The sequence below is a fragment of the Borostomias antarcticus genome (assembly GCF_949987555.1).
Source record: "Borostomias antarcticus genome assembly, chromosome: 2".
NCBI classification, from domain to species: domain Eukaryota; kingdom Metazoa; phylum Chordata; class Actinopteri; order Stomiiformes; family Stomiidae; genus Borostomias; species Borostomias antarcticus.
The window spans coordinates 41882740-41898859 of record NC_140235.1 but is presented as its reverse complement, the minus strand read 5'-3'; the positions used below and the strand labels follow the sequence as shown (position 1 = coordinate 41898859).

The 16120-nt window shown below is 48.7% G+C and overlaps 2 protein-coding genes across 2 annotated transcripts in view; one reads left to right on the top strand and one right to left on the bottom strand.

The window, feature by feature from the left end:
• Nucleotides 1–4246: 4246 nt before the first annotated feature.
• ier5l (immediate early response 5-like) lies at nucleotides 4247–5167 on the top strand (the record flags this gene model as incomplete). The annotated part of the gene is made up of 1 exon (XM_084450443.1): nucleotides 4247–5167. The coding sequence occupies one exon, from the start codon at nucleotides 4247–4249 to the stop codon at nucleotides 5165–5167; it is 921 nt and encodes a 306-aa protein (XP_084306569.1).
• Nucleotides 5168–15987: 10820 nt separating this feature from the next.
• ptpa (protein phosphatase 2 phosphatase activator) overlaps nucleotides 15988–16120 on the bottom strand; it is a gene marked incomplete at its 3' end in the record, with an annotated part of 9933 nt that continues 9800 nt past the window's right edge. The window contains exon 8 of the mRNA XM_084455774.1: nucleotides 15988–16013. Within this exon, the coding sequence (XP_084311900.1) occupies nucleotides 15988–16013 (26 nt within the window). The remainder of the gene's footprint in view (nucleotides 16014–16120) is intronic.

Sequence of the window (16120 nt, the reverse complement as noted above, 5' to 3'; positions counted from 1 at the left end):
ATGACTGCTTGCCACAGAATCAGACTAGAACTGCAGAAATAAACATTACATGTGACTAGCAGCATTAAGAAGGAACATCATGATGAAACGGAATGCAATCAGTCTTATATATATATATATATATAGGCCAAAACACTGAAGAGGAATTCACCTCCGATATGCAGATTTAATGGAGACCACTGGAGACATAATGGGGGGTAAAGAACGAGACAGGTGAAGCAACAGGGGGGGTAGTCTGCTGTATGTGACAACTGAGGCCACAGCGGTTCCTAAAATGACACCATATCCTCATGCTGTCACTGAGTCTAGATGTTTAGACCAGTGACCTCACACCTCATGACCATGTTAGAACTGTTTCTTCCAACTATTATAACATCAACCCCATGTTGTATAACAGGTGTCAACAATAGTTGAGGCTTTTGTTATATAAAATGATGTTGTTCACACACTAATAGAGATGGGCTAGTTCAGCGTTGCAGACAGTAATGGCCGCCTGCAGGTTCTGGGTTCCTCGCTAACTTCCTGCTGACATTTTATGAAATAATAGGGTTGAATAAATGGGGGGAGGGACTTGGTATTATATTCACGTTGAAGACTTTTTCTCTCCTTTGAATCATCTTGTTTCAGCAGCAGTCTTGTGCGCGGCGCGAGCCTTGGCTAACATACAACATTAAAGTTGTATTAATATTCTATATCTCAGCCCATTCTGGTGCAGTCATGAGGGGAGTTTGGGCGTGTGGTACTGGGAGGGATGGGATGAGAACTCTAGATTCTCTGAGATTGATCCAGCATTGAAACACAAACCAGAGAGAGAGCAGCACACTAAGGGGTCCGCTGGGAATGCTTCTCTCTGGAAGATGGTATCTCCATCCATGATTAGTGGAATCAAACACACACACACACATTCAAAATACACAACATACACACACATCCACAGAAACATACACATACAGGCACATCTCTCTCTCTCACTCTCTCTCACACACGCACGCACACAAAATCTTCTTCTGTGCGTAAAGGGGGGGGGGTAGTTTGGTAGTCTGTCTTAGTTACACATGCGGTTATTGATTTGTTCCCTCTCAATGCATAGCTAAGAGAAGGACCTCCACTCCCAGCATGGTTAAGATGCAGCAGACGTGCTCTCCTGTCTGAGCGAGGGAGAGAGAGAGATGGGGGGAGGGAGAGAGAGAGAGAGAAAGAAAGAGATGGTGGGAGGTAGAGAGAGAGAAAGAGATGGGGGGGAGAGAGAGAGATGGTGGGAGAGAGAGAGATGGTGGGAGAGAGATGGAGGGAGAGAGAGAGAGATGGTGGGAGAGAGATGGAGGGAGAGAGAGATGGTGGGAGAGAGATGGTGGGAGGTAGAGAGAGAGGGAGAGATGGTGGGAGAGAGAGATGGTGGGAGGTAGAGAGAGAGATGGTGGGAGAGAGAGATGGATGGAGAGAGAGAGATGGTGGGGGAGAGAGAGAGATAGAGATGGAGGAAGAGAGAGAGATAGAGGGAGAGAGAGAGAGAGAGATGGAGGGAGGTAGAGAGATGGAGGGAGGTAGAGAGGAGCAGTAGATGAGACAGGGCTGCATGGCCATGCAGTGAGATCTGCTGTATCTGCATGATTCCCCATCACTCCTCTCTCCTCACTCCTCTCTCCTCACTCCTCTCTCCTCACTCCTCTCTCTTCACTCCTCTCTCCTCACTCCTCTCTCCTCACTCCTCTCTTCTATCCTCACTCCTCTCTCCTCACTCCTCTCTCACTCCTCTCTCCTCTCTCCTCACTCCTCACTCCTCACTCCTCTCTCCTCTCTCCTCTCTCCTCTCTCCTCTCTCCTCTCTCCTCTCTCCTCTCTCCTCTCTCCTCTCCTCTCTGCTCTCTCCTCACTCCTCTCTTCTCTCCTCTCTCCTCACTCCTTTCCTCTTTCCTCTCTCCTCACTCCTCACTCCTCTCTTCTCTCTCCTCTCTCTTCCTTGACTTTGAAGCTGAGGAGGGGGGGGGGCAGAGGGGATAGAGATGACAGAGTGAGGTTGTATGCATGCATGTGTGTGCGTGTGCGTGTGTGTGTGTGCGTGTGTGCGTGTGTGTGTGTGTGTGTGTGTGTGTGCGTGCGTGTGTGTGTGTGTGCGTGTGTGTGTGTGTGTGTGCGTGTGTGTGTGTGCGTGTGTGCGTGCGTGTGTGCGTGCATGTGTGTGTGTGTGTGCGTGTGTGTGTGTGCGTGTGTGTGTGTGTGTGTGTGTGCGTGCGTGCGTGCATGCGTGTGTGTGTGTGTGTGTGCGTGCGTGTCTCTATGCATCATTTACACATTAGATAGTTTGTAAATACATATATTTAGCCCTGAGCAGCATGTGTTCAAATCCCTTTCACCACCCCTCTCTACTCACTATGTCATGGTGATGGGGGGGGGGGGGGGTTGCAGTATGCTTAAGTCCTAAAAAGATAATAGTAATAAAGACCCTAGTATGGAACAGAGTTAGTGTGAGACCCTAGTATGGATCAGAGTTAGTATGAGTGCTTGTGTGAGCGTGTGTGAGGTGTGGTTAGGGTGAGGGTTGGACCTGCAGCCCTCATATGTGCAGAGTGTCTATAGACATCTAGACTGAGCAGTCCTGATCACAAGTCTTTGGTTTGGCTGAAGCTTCACCATTTTTAAAGAGACCTTCTGTAGACTTCCTTCCTCCACTGCGTCTTCTTCGTCCCAGGAGGCTGCCTGTTTAGTTTACCTTCAACTCTCACAAGACAAAATATTTGACTTCTGTCATAATCTGCAGTCTCACACCATCTCAGGCTTTAGCGTAGTACCGTCACTGACCACTAGTCTAAAGACACCCTTGAAGACAGGACATTGTGAGGCCAGTGGGTGATACTGTGACCAGTAGGGTAGAATTCAGGAATAGAGAACTTCTGTCTCCTTGATTATAAGTAAACCTTGACTGAATGTCCTGGAGTCGATAATAGTTACCAATCTTATTCAATAAGGTCACTTCATGATAATGCACAAACACATTGTTTGCATTTCCATACATTACATCATTATTCACGTTATTGTAGTAATATTGTAGAGATTAGTCTGTACTTTCCTGAAGAAATAATGTAATAGGATAACTATGACACTGAAAAACCTTATTAGTGTATTTAATACTGACTCGCTCTCTCTTTGCATAATAGCCTGTACTTCATAATAACTACTTCAAACTGTTCAATTAAGTATTGAATTGCTTTAATTAATTAATTAATTTTGAAATAGTAACATATCATGACATTATAAATAGTAACTTGATGTTATATTTTCTATAATTGAACTGTAATAACAATGATATTGTAGTGGATCAAATAAGTTCTCTAAACTTTATTAAATTCCCTCCAGTGTTTGGGCTTGGGTGGAATAGTTTTTATACATGAAACACAGATTGCACGTTGAATATGTTATACAGTAGGCTAATGGGATTAATTTATTTTTTGCAGAGTGGTTGCTTGCAACATTGCAAGAGGAAACTATTGATACATATGTGTGTGTGTGTATGTATATATATATATTTATATATATAGGCTATATAAATGTAGGCCACTGAAGTCCTCATGAGTAGAAAACAAGATAGGCCTGCTTCAATTTGATAATTCGCGTATTCAATTAGTAATCAATTAACATGATAGTAATCAATTAACATGGCATGCCTGACATGCATGTTTAGCATCTTTCTATATAATTCATGGGATATCCTACAGAGAGAGAATGTAAGTTGAATTAAGCAGTCATATTAAGCAGTCATATTAAGCAGTCATATTCGAATTTAGAGTTTTCTTAGTGCAGAATTTGGTGTTTGATTTCAGTGATTTCAGATTTCAGGGATTTTAATGAACCATCAGTGATCTGGTGCAGTCTGACCGCGCGCTGTCTCATGAGAACATTCCAGTTCTGGAAGTCAGTTTGAAATTTGAATAGCACAGAAGAACCGCCTCTCTCTGATTGGCCCAGGACGACACCTGTGGGCGGAGTTTGCATGTCAATCAATGGCGAATCCGGACAACCATTGGCCGGATCCGAGGTGGGCAAACTCCTCCTCGAAATATATATACTCCAGCTAAGCGCTCCTAGTAATGATTGCTCGCTCGCACAGAGGCAGCGGACAGACAGACGTGCTCGATGTTTCTCCACAGAGCTGAATTCAGCCTTCGCCCCCGAACCAAATATCGTGACTTCCACTGAGAGAAAGTGGGTTTTCTTCAACGGAGAGGAGGGGAAAGACTAAATCACGATCATGATCAACACGATGGAGTGTGCAGTGGATGCACAAAGTCTCATTTCGATTTCTTTACGAAAGATCCACAACTCCAGGACCCAGAGGGGGGGGATCAAGCTGCACAAGAACCTCCTGGTCTCCTATGTGCTGAGGAACGCGCGGCAGGTCTACATGAACGAGAAGTACGCGGAGATCTACAGGATGCAGCAGTACGAGGAGGTGATGACCGTCTGCAACGAGATCCAGGAGTTAAACCCACTCGATCTGGCCGAGGACTGCGACGAGCAGAGCGGGGAGTGCTGCGGCAGCGAGCCGGTGAGCCTCTGCGCTCCAGTGTGCCACCCAGCCGCGACGCACAGCCAGCCCGCCTGCTCCGCGCCCCTCTCTCCACACAGCCCGCCCGCCAGCGCCTGCTCCGGTCCCCTCTACCTCCCCAGCGAGGAGCTCTGCAAGGATACAGAGCCCTTCTATCGAAGCTGCTGTGCGGAGGCTTATCCGGTATCGAATTGTGACTTTTCCCCGGTGAACAACGTGCACTGCAACAAGACGACAGTGCTGGATTTGGACACGCACGTAGTGACTACTATAGAGAACGGGTACCTCCACCAGGACTGCTGCGCGTCGCTCCAGCCGTGCTGCCAGGGCGCACAAGCCCCCTCCAAGAAACGCAAGGTTGACTTTGGGTATTATCTCTCAGACGTCGAGGAGACGCCGGATTTTACACCGTGTAAGCGGGCGAAATACGAAGACTGTTCTTACGCGACCTCGGAACACTTGGACACGTCGAACATTTCCAATCTGATCTCCATCTTCGGTTCGGGGTTCTCGGGGCTGGTGAGCCGCCAGGCGGACTTTGAGACAGCCTTCCACGGGCAGGTCTGCAGCCAGCAAGCCCTGGCCAGCCTCGGGGCATGGACGAGAGCTATTGTGGCTTTTTGACTCAATGGTAAACTAGAATCAAACACTTTATGAAATTGTACAAAGTCTAAATCAAATTGACTCTATTTTTGCAGGAAAATGCTATTTAAACATAGGACAGTTTTTGTTTGTTGACTTTCCTTTGGACGGGGAGGGAGAGAAAGGTTGTTCCACACGTGATGTGCAGGCTTTCCTTTTAAACCCAAAAATGACTACATAACACAATTTACATGGTAGTTGTGAATTTTACCTAACGAAGTACATTTCGTTGCCTTAAACCCAACGCATACTACTGCTAGCTATTGTTGCAAACATTGAAAGTGGTTGAATGTCTCGCTCGCGGATTCTGTATAAGATTTGATCTCCTTTTACAGTCTGAACACATTGTCTGCTTCTCACACAGGCTACTCCTCAAGTATTGTGACTGAATAGTAATCATGTTGATGCCTCCACAACTAAAAGTGTGTCCATGAAGATGGCTTTGCAAAAAGCTTTTGTTGTGTGTTTAGTTGACAACAAACAACGATTATCAACAAATGTAAACCATGAACAAGCTCTGTTGTATCTCTCTTCAAGCCTCTACCAGGAGTGTCCTGACCACAGAGCCAAAGTTGACAGGTGAAAGCGAAATGTTCACACTTAAATTTCCCTCTCTTTACTCCTGGGTGATGGGTGCATTACTCTGTGAACCAGCTAGGTGCATCTCAATTGGCCCAACTCCTATCACATATGCGGCTGGAGACAGAAGTACTCCAGCTCCCAGAATGCAGCCTAATCTGATCAATCCAGGTATATTTGGACAGTTTGGCTCTGCTGAGTGTGACCCCGCCCCTTTATTCCTCAAATAAGTTTGATCAGGCCTCAGTCATTCATGATGCCAACAGGACTTGGTTTTCTCACTTTTTGTTTCATTTTCTACAAATTCTTAGACCTTTTGTTCTAAAAAGGCAAAATCATAATTTAGCCATACATCCACACATTATATAAGCACTATGTGTACTGAAATAAAGATGTTTTCAGACATTCTCTCCATATTTTGTTGGTATTCTTGTATTTTTGTGCATATTAAATTGTATATCACCGGGTAAAACTGTTTTAGAAAATATTTGTTAAAAATTTATAATCTTAATAAAAAACGAAAATCACAGTTTTATGTGTCTTGTTCCAACATCAGATGTCCTATTATAGATCACGCGCACTTCCTATTATAGATCACGCGCACGTACAGGACTTTCTGGGGGTTCACATTGTGTCAAAACACACAGAGGAGTTCTGGGATTGTTTTGTTCTTCATTCTTTCTCAGTCTGCATATCAACAATAGATGCGTCTCCATAACAGCATATTTACAACATATCTGTTAAGCTTTAGAAAACCAATGATAGTTTTCAACAGTGTTCGGATAGAAGACTTGGAGCCATAATAACATGCATGGCAGCCATTATCTTAATATCCACTGTGCTCCTATCATGTTTGCCTTGGACACTTGCATTTGAATGACCTGATAAAACCGCATTTATAGATAGTCGGTTGTGGGGATGTTCATTGCTATTCAAGGAGTGTTCAAGTTCATTCTAAAGCATTCTCGAACTAAATCCAATTCACCATAGAAAGAAGTGGTCGATTTCAGCTTTCCAAAAACTAAAATTACAAATTATTGAAAACTGTTTAGGTATATTGCCTTCTCTCTGTTTCTCTCTCTCTCTCTCTCTCCCTCTCTCTCTAGGCTGTGACCGCTGGGAGCTGTGCGCACGCAGCGCGCCTTTCTTTGCTCGGCATTTCCCCCAAAACCTGCAGTCGTGTTATCTCTGCTATATGCCACTTGGTGGTGTTCTTCAAAATCAATGAATGAAGGTATTAGAAAGCCTATGTAGGCACCTCGAGCTGACCTCGGCGCGGCTGCCACCCTCCCCCCTCCCTCCCTCCCTGGCCCCCTCCTCTCTCCTCCTCCTCCTCCCTCCTCCTCCTCCTCCCCCCTCCCTCCCTGGCCCCCTCCACCCTCCCTCCTCCTCCTCCCTCCTCCTCCTCCCTCCTCATCCGTGATACTTCCCACCCCTCCGTCTCTCCCCGTCTCCCTCCTTTTTATTCCAACCCGAAATCTCTCGACTCCTCTGAATGTGAGATACCGCAGTCCCGCTTCTCTAGGCTAGGCTAGGTGAGCCTCTAGCCTCTAACCAGCCTTCCGTGGTCGGCACTATTTTCCAATAGCCTTTGTGCATATTAATGTGATGTAGGTAGGTCAGAATAACATAAGACGATACCGAAATGCGCGTCGCTTTTCTGATTATTCTATATGTAATGAATGTCATTTCAGAAAGCGTCAAGGTAGAGGATGAAAATGCGTTTGTATAGGATACAGATTTACAGTTCATATGTTGTAGACTAGAAGCTACAGGAAAAAGGGTGTTTATGTTTTTGGTTTTATCCTATATTCAGTTCCCATTCGTTCGCTAACAAAAGCAAAATCATATACAATCTGTTTAGGACAATATATATATATATATGTCTCGATATAATTCTATAAGGCTGGAACCCAATGGCGCACTCCCACAGTGACGGATGTAGTGGGTTGGGGTTCGTCTGGCGGTGTAGAGCGAGCTCCTCCTCGTGGCTGAGGAGAGAACAGCAGCCCTGGAGAGAACAGCAGCCCTGGAGAGAACAGCAGCCCTGGAGAGAACAGCAGCCCTGGAGAGAACAGCAGCCCTGGAGAGAACAGCAGCCCTGGAGAGAACAGCAGCCCTGGGTCTGGAGATTGGTGCAGACGAGAGAGACCGTTTCGCATTTTACAATTTCATCCCAACGCGCCCAATCCGTGTTATTAGTGACTCAAACATCCTCCCAGAGAGGACTCGCAGTGATTCGAGACGTCACCCAAAGAAACCACCCTTGCCTTGGTCTTCTTCACTACGGGTTTATCCATCAAACACGTTTTAGTTCAAATTCGGTTTTCAATAGAGAGAACAGAAGGTGGTTTTGACTGGACTGGACACTCCTCCACCCGTGTCCCCATCTTGTCCAGACAGGGTTTCTCATTTGAATAGGGGGGGGGGGGGGGGGGGGGGGGGGGGGGGCAGGCCGGGACGCACCGGGACCAGCACCCAATCCTCATATATCCATGTCCAGTTCCCTGAATAAAGACATTAATTAATGGCCTGTTGACATTGTGGTGCACATGTACCCGTTCCCTTCACTAGAAATAAGTGCGTTTAGATTCAACATCCTGGACGTAACCTACTTCCTTTCTTAGGTCTTTCACAGAGAGGTCTCGGGAATACCAGTGTGCACGAGGCCACCATGTTTTAAAGCCTGACCAACATCAGTTTTGCTAATGGTTCGGCCAAGCTTATTAAAATGATTGTTTTAATACTGGTGGGAAATGAACTGTGGGGTTGGGGGTTAAGCATACTAAAGCAGGCATACTTGACTGTCCATATGGCCTAACTGTGGATAGACATGTCAGATAGCCGTCACATACTAGTAAACCCGTCACATACTAGTAAACCCGTCACATACTAGTAAACCCGTCACATACTAGTAAACCCGTCACATACTAGTAAACCCACGTCTACCTGGGAGAAGTCTGCTGTTCATTGTGCTGTAAATATTCATGTGAAAATAAATCCTTCTCTCCAAGATAATTGATAAATATTCGATCTAAATGACTGGATAGGTGAAAACATTGGCTCAGTTATGCAGCTGTCCAGTCACATGACCTCAAAGAAGGCTGGAGGGGAGGTTCCATTTAAAGAGTATTTGGACGGGTCCCGGACAGAACAACAATTTTGAGCTCAAAATACTCTCTACATACATCTCTACATACATCCTATATATCTCTACATACATCCTATATATCTCTACATACATCCTATATATCTCTACATACATCTCTACATACATAAGTGTTTCTGTGAATGAACACCGCAACAACAGTTCTTAACAAATCTTTAATATGATTTGGATGACAGTATGGGCATGACAGTATGGGCATGACATTGACATATTTGCAACAAAAACAGTTGGCCTAAAGAAAAAAATAATTCCACAAAACACGCCCCCCCAAAAAATAAATATGACATTTGCGCATGAATCATTCACTGCTGAATCTCCAAGTCACACTGGTAAAATCCATACCCTTTCAAGCACCCAGTATGGGTCCAGTAAGAGTGATACAAATCTGTCTACGTACAGCGAGCACAAGTGCTTCCCTGCATGCTGCGTTTCCACCAAGGATCCCCTCTCTTCCAGACAGAGTTCATGCATGTGAGCCAATAAATAGCCAAACAAAGATGAATGATCAGTATTGCATCGTCAATAACTGACCGCTTCCGGGGCCACACACACAAAAACAAACCCTTTCTGATGCTTCAAGCTTTGTTGGGCCGGGAGAACGAGTCAGAGAAAATGGTGGCGGAGTTATTGGTGATTTAAGGAAGATGTGCCATCTGAATAGACACACCTATCGAGGGTCATTGTGTGCTTCTATTGGGGGAGGATTTTTTTAAGGGGGGGGTCAGGGGTCGGGTGTTCATCTCCAGGGTTTATCGGGAGTTTGGTCTCTCCTGGCGTCTCTGGCGGGGTCTCCCTCCCACAGCATCAGGGCTTCACAGGCTCAATGGAGAGGAGGCTGCCAAACTTGAAGTGCTGAATCACAGGGAACTTCTCCAGGCACTGAGACAGAGGACAGGGGAGGGGACAGGGGACAGAGGACAGGGGAGGGGGGAGGGGACAGAGGACAGGGGAGGGGGAGGACAAGGGGAGAGGGACCAGGGGAGAGGAAGAGGGACAGAGGACAGATAAGATAAGAGGTGGTGAGATGCCGGGGGATAAGAACCAGATAATAGTGGGTTACAAAAGAAGGCCAAGGTGTGAGGATGAGAGGGTGGTCGGATCACAGAACAGGATATAAAGGAGAATAGAGACACATTCATTTAGTAATTCCTAGATGCGTACCAGCCTCAGATAACACACCATACCAGCCTCAGATAACACACCATACCAGCCTCAGATAACACACCACACCAGCCTCAGATAACACACCATACCAGCCTCAGATAACACACCATACCAGCCTCAGATAACACACCATACCAGCCTCAGATAACACACCATACCAGCCTCAGATAACACACCATACCAGCCTCAGATAACACACCATACCAGCCTCAGATACCACACCATCCCAGCCTCAGATACCATACCAGCCTCAGATAACACACCATACCAGCCTCAGATAACACACCATACCAGCCTCAGATAACACACCAGACCAGCCTCAGATAACCCACCATACCAGCCTCAGATAACACACCATACCAGCCTCAGATAACACACCATACCAGCCTCAGATAACACACCATACCAGCCTCAGATACCATACCAGCCTCAGATAACACACCATACCAGCCTCAGATAACACACCATACCAGCCTCAGATAACACACCATACCAGCCTCAGATAACACACCATACCAGCCTCAGATAACACACCATCCCAGCCTCAGATAACACACCATACCAGCCTCAGATACCATACCAGCCTCAGATAACACACCATACCAGCCTCAGATAACACACCATACCAGCCTCAGATAACACACCAGACCAGCCTCAGATAACACACCAGACCAGCCTCAGATAACACACCATACCAGCCTCAGATAACACACCATACCAGCCTCAGATAACACACCATACCAGCCTCAGATAACACACCATACCAGCCTCAGATAACACACCATACCAGCCTCAGATAACACACCATACCAGCCTCAGATAACACACCATACCAGCCTCAGATAACACACCATACCAGCCTCAGATAACACACCATACCAGCCTCAGATAACACACCATACCAGCCTCAGATAACACACCATACCAGCCTCAGATACACACCATACCAGCCTCATACCAGCCTCAGATAACACACCATACCAGCCTCAGATAACACACCAGACCAGCCTCAGATAACACACCATACCAGCCTCAGATAACATACCAGCCTCAGATAACACACCAGACCAGCCTCAGATAACACACCAGACCAGCCTCAGATAACACACCATACCGCCAAGCTAAAGCCTCGCAAGACCAGAAGTATAGACGTGAGCGTGTGAATGAGTCTACGGCTGCCCTCTTTAAAAGCACAGCTGTGCCAATAGGCTTGTATTTCCTGTCAGATGCCTCGCTAGCTCTGGATGGGCCAGGTTACTGCTGAGGTAACAGGTTTAGCAGCAGGTACGCCAGTGCTAAGAGCAAATTATAAAGTGTAATATCGCCATCACAATTGTGTGGGTGTTGTAATAAGGAGTGTTGGGGCTCAATGTTCTCCCTTCAGGTGATAAACTCAAAATGTTGCATCTGTAGAAAGATCACTGAAATGATGGTCAATTCTTAAACAATCAAATTCGAATGTCAGTTTGCATTCCCAATGACTGGAGCTGAAACAGAATGAACTCTGACCCTGGTGACTAGACCCTGTTTGGTGAAACCCTCTCTTTCCTCCCAGGTTGATCCCAGGGGTCAAATACACGTCTTATTGAGAGGAAATGTGTGAAGTGACCTATAGAGGGAGTTGCCATGGCGAGGCAGCCCCTCCTCTGAGCACCTTGATGTTGACGTGTTTCACCTGGCTGGTCGTTGGCGCCCCGCCCAGAGGTGACAGAACCAGTAGGGGAACAGAAGAGGAACAGATAGCCCCCCCCTCCCCCCTCCCAGAGGTGACAGAACCAGTAGGGGAACAGAAGAGGAACAGATAGCCCCCCCCTCCCAGAGGTGACAGAACCAGTAGGGGAACAGAAGAGGAACAGATAGTCACCCCATCCCCCTCCCCCCTCCCCCCACCCCCCAAATGCTCTGTCCTTAGTGTGCTGGTGTTTAGAAGGGTAGGGTTGGGTTCAAGCCCAGGCACAGCTCTGTGGACCGAGCCTCACTGTGTCCTGACTAGCCTGCTCATTGTGTCCTGACTAGCCTGCTCACTGTGTCCTGACTAGCCTGCTCACTGTGTCCTGACTAGCCTGCTCACTGTGTCCTGCTCACTGTGTCCTGCTCACTGTGTCCTGACGAGCCTGCTCACTGTGTCCTGACGAGCCTGCTCACTGTGTCCTGACTAGCCTGCTCATTGTGTCCTGACAAGCCTGCTCACTGTGTCCTGACTAGCCTGCTCACTGTGTCCTGACTAGCCTGCTCATTGTGTCCTGACAAGCCTGCTCACTGTGTCCTGACTAGCCTGCTCACTGTGTCCTGCTCACTGTGTCCTGCTCACTGTGTCCTGACTAGCCTGCTCACTGTGTCCTGCTCACTGTGTCCTGCTCACTGTGTCCTGACTAGCCTGCTCACTGTGTCCTGACTAGCCTGCTCATTGTGTCCTGACAAGCCTGCTCACTGTGTCCTGACTAGCCTGCTCACTGTGTCCTGCTCACTGTGTCCTGACTAGCCTGCTCATTGTGTCCTGACTAGCCTGCTCACTGTGTCCTGACTAGCCTGCTCATTGTGTCCTGACTAGCCTGCTCACTGTGTCCTGACTAGCCTGCTCACTGTGTCCTGTGTCCTGCTCACTGTGTCCTGACGAGCCTGCTCACTGTGTCCTGTGTCCTGACGAGCCTGCTCACTGTGTCCTGACTAGCCTGCTCACTGTGTCCTGACTAGCCTGCTCATTGTGTCCTGACTAGCCTGCTCATTGTGTCCTGACTAGCCTGCTCACTGTGTCCTGACGAGCCTGCTCACTGTGTCCTGACTAGCCTGCTCACTGTGTCCTGACTAGCCTGCTCATTGTGTCCTGACTAGCCTGCTCACTGTGTCCTGACTAGCCTGCTCACTGTGTCCTGACTAGCCTGCTCACTGTGTCCTGACTAGCCTGCTCACTGTGTCCTGACTAGCCTGCTCACTGTGTCCTGACTAGCCTGCTCACTGTGTCCTGTGTCCTGACGAGCCTGCTCACTGTGTCCTGACTAGCCTGCTCACTGTGTCCTGACGAGCCTGCTCACTGTGTCCTGACGAGCCTGCTCACTGTGTCCTGACGAGCCTGCTCACTGTGTCCTGACGAGCCTGTGATGCTGGGTTGGGCCGTCATCAGCACCAGAACCCAGACCTCCAGACCAAGGTTATAATAGTTTTGCTTTTTTCATTAGTTTTTATTTTTATATCATTTTAACTTTTTGTTTTCAATTTCAGTTTAGTTTTGATTAGTTTTAAAGCAGGTTTGCTAGTTTAGTTTTTATTTTTTGAAAATGCTTTGTTTTAGTTTAGTTTTTATTAGTTTCAGTATTAGTTTTAGTTTTTTTTTCTTCTGCGCTAGCCTGGTGAGACCATCCTGATCTCGTGAGCTCACGTTGTTTCACTCCGTGTGAAACAAACCATCTGGACCACGTCAGGTTACCTCTGCGCAGGGACACAGCTAAAGAACATGGAGGATAGATTTCATATCCACCCAAAATACTAGGCTTATGTATGAAATGAAAAAGACTAAAACTAAGGACATTTTCACAATAATTTTAGTTTATTTTAGTTAGTTTTGTAAACACACAATACAGTTTTAGTTAGTTATCGTTTTTTTGTAAAGTCTAGTTTTTATTTTTATTTCAGTTAACTAAAATGTTTTTTCACACCTAGTTTTCGTTTTTTAGTTAGTTTTCGTTAACTATAATAACCTTGGTCCAGACGCGGGTCAGAGGCACCGCGGGGCTGGAGGGAGGGTTCTAGTTAGAGCCCACTGGGTTCATCCACACTGGGTTTAAATCCACACTCGTTCTTGGATGAAATACCTCATAGACCGACTATCATCATAAGACGATTGGTTGATGTGATGAACTTAGTTAATCGTACCTCTAAATGCAAATACACTCATTTCTACTAGGATAGATGTAGATCACATGGACGTATGGCAGCATCTACTTTTATCATTTGATTCTACTTCATAACGATCATGAGACCGTCAGACAAGTCCAAAAGCACCACCAGGAGAAAGCTCTACACATCCTGATTCTGTCTGGCAGACGAGGGTTTGCTGGTTGCGCTCAGGCTCGGAGGCACGGGGGGAGTTGAGAAAGGGATGAAAATACGAGGAAGAGAGAGAAGAAGAGTGAGGGAACGAAGATGAGAGAGAGAAATGAAAAGGAAAGAGCCACAGAGAGAGAAAGAGAAAGCAAAATATAGATTGCGAAGCAGAAAGGGAGGGCGAGAGAGAGAGAGAGAGAGGGGAGAGAGAGAGAGAGAGAGAGAGAGAGAAAGAGAGAGAGGGAGGGGGGCTTGTGTGGGGCCGGGGGGAGGGTGAGAGAGAGAGAGAGAGAGAGAGAGAGAGAGAGGGGGGGCTTGTGTGGGGCCGGGGGGAGGGTGAGATAGAGAGAGAGAGAGAGAGAGAGAGAGGGAGAGAGAGAGGGGGGCTTGTGTGGGGCCGGGGGAGGGTGAGAGAGAGAGAGAGAGAGAGAGAGAGAGGGAGAGAGAGAGAGAGAGAGAGAGGGGGGCTTGTGTGGGGCCGGGGGAGGGTGAGAGAGAGAGAGAGAGAGAGAGAGAGGGGAGAGAGAGAGAGAGAGAGAGAGGGGGGCTTGTGTGGGGCCGGGGGAGGGTGAGAGAGGGAGAGAGAGAGAGAGAGAGAGAGAGAGAGGGAGAGAGAGAGGGAGAGAGAGGGGGGCTTGTGTGGGGCCGGGGGAGGGTGAGAGAGAGAGAGAGAGGGAGAGAGAGGGGGGCTTGTGTGGGGCCGGGGGAGGGTGAGAGAGAGAGAGAAAGAGAGAGAGAGAGGGGGGGGCTTGTGTGGGGCCGGGGGAGGGTGAGAGAGAGAGAGAAAGAGAGAGAGAGAGGGGGGGGCTTGTGTGGGGCCGGGGGAGGGTGAGATAGAGAGAGAGAGAGAGAGAGAGAGGGAGAGAGAGAGGGAGAGAGAGAGGGAGAGAGAGAGGGGGGCTTGTGTGGGGCCGGGGGAGGGTGAGAGAGAGGGAGAGAGAGAGAGAGAGAGAGAGAGAGAGAGAGAGAGAGGGGGGCTTGTGTGGGGCCGGGGGAGGGTGAGATAGAGAGAGAGAGAGAGAGAGAGGGAGAGAGAGAGGGAGAGAGAGAGGGGGGCTTGTGTGGGGCCGGGGGAAGGGTGAGAGAGAGAGAGAGGGAGAGAGAGAGAGAGAGAGAGAGAGGGGGGCTTGTGTGGGGCCGGGGGGAGGGTGAGAGAGAGAGAGAGAGAGAGAGAGAGGGAGAGAGAGAGAGGGGGGCTTGTGTGGGGCCGGGGGAGGGTGAGAGAGAGGGAGAGAGAGAGAGAGAGAGAGGGAGAGAGAGGGGGGCTTGTGTGGGGCCGGGGGAGGGTGAGAGAGAGAGAGGGAGAGAGAGAGAGAGAGAGTGGAGAGAGAGAGAGAGAGAGAGAGGGAGAGAGAGAGGGGGGCTTGTGTGGGGCCGGGGGGAGGGTGAGAGAGAGAGAGAGAGAGAGAGAGAGGGAGGAGAGAGGGGGCTTGTGTGGGGCCGGGGGAGGGTGAGAGAGAGAGAGGGAGAGAGAGAGAGAGAGAGAGAGAGAGAGAGAGAGAGAGAGGGGGGCTTGTGTGGGGCCGGGGGGAGGGTGAGAGAGAGAGAGAGAGAGAGAGAGAGAGAGAGAGAGAGGGGGGCTTGTGTGGGGCCGGGGGAGGGTGAGAGAGAGAGAGAGAGAGAGAGAGAGAGAGAGAGAGAGGGGGGCTTGTGTGGGGCCGGGGGAGGGTGAGAGGAATGCGCCGCCTGCCTGCTGATGGCTGCTCCAGGCCTGGGGAAGGCAGGGCGGGGGAGGGGGGAGGGGGGGAGGGAGAGGAGAGAGCAGCCGCTGGGGGAGGGGAAGAGAGGGAGCAGGAGGAGGAGGAGGAGGAGGAGGAGGAGGAGGGGTAGAGGCAGACAGCTTGGCCCCTCAGCTCTGGGAAGACTTGCAGGCCGCTCTCAAAAACACAGGATGTGGGCTCACCAGGCCGGGAGAAGGGGGTGGGGCCCACACACACGCACGCACGAAGCACGCACACACACACGCACGAAGCACGCACACA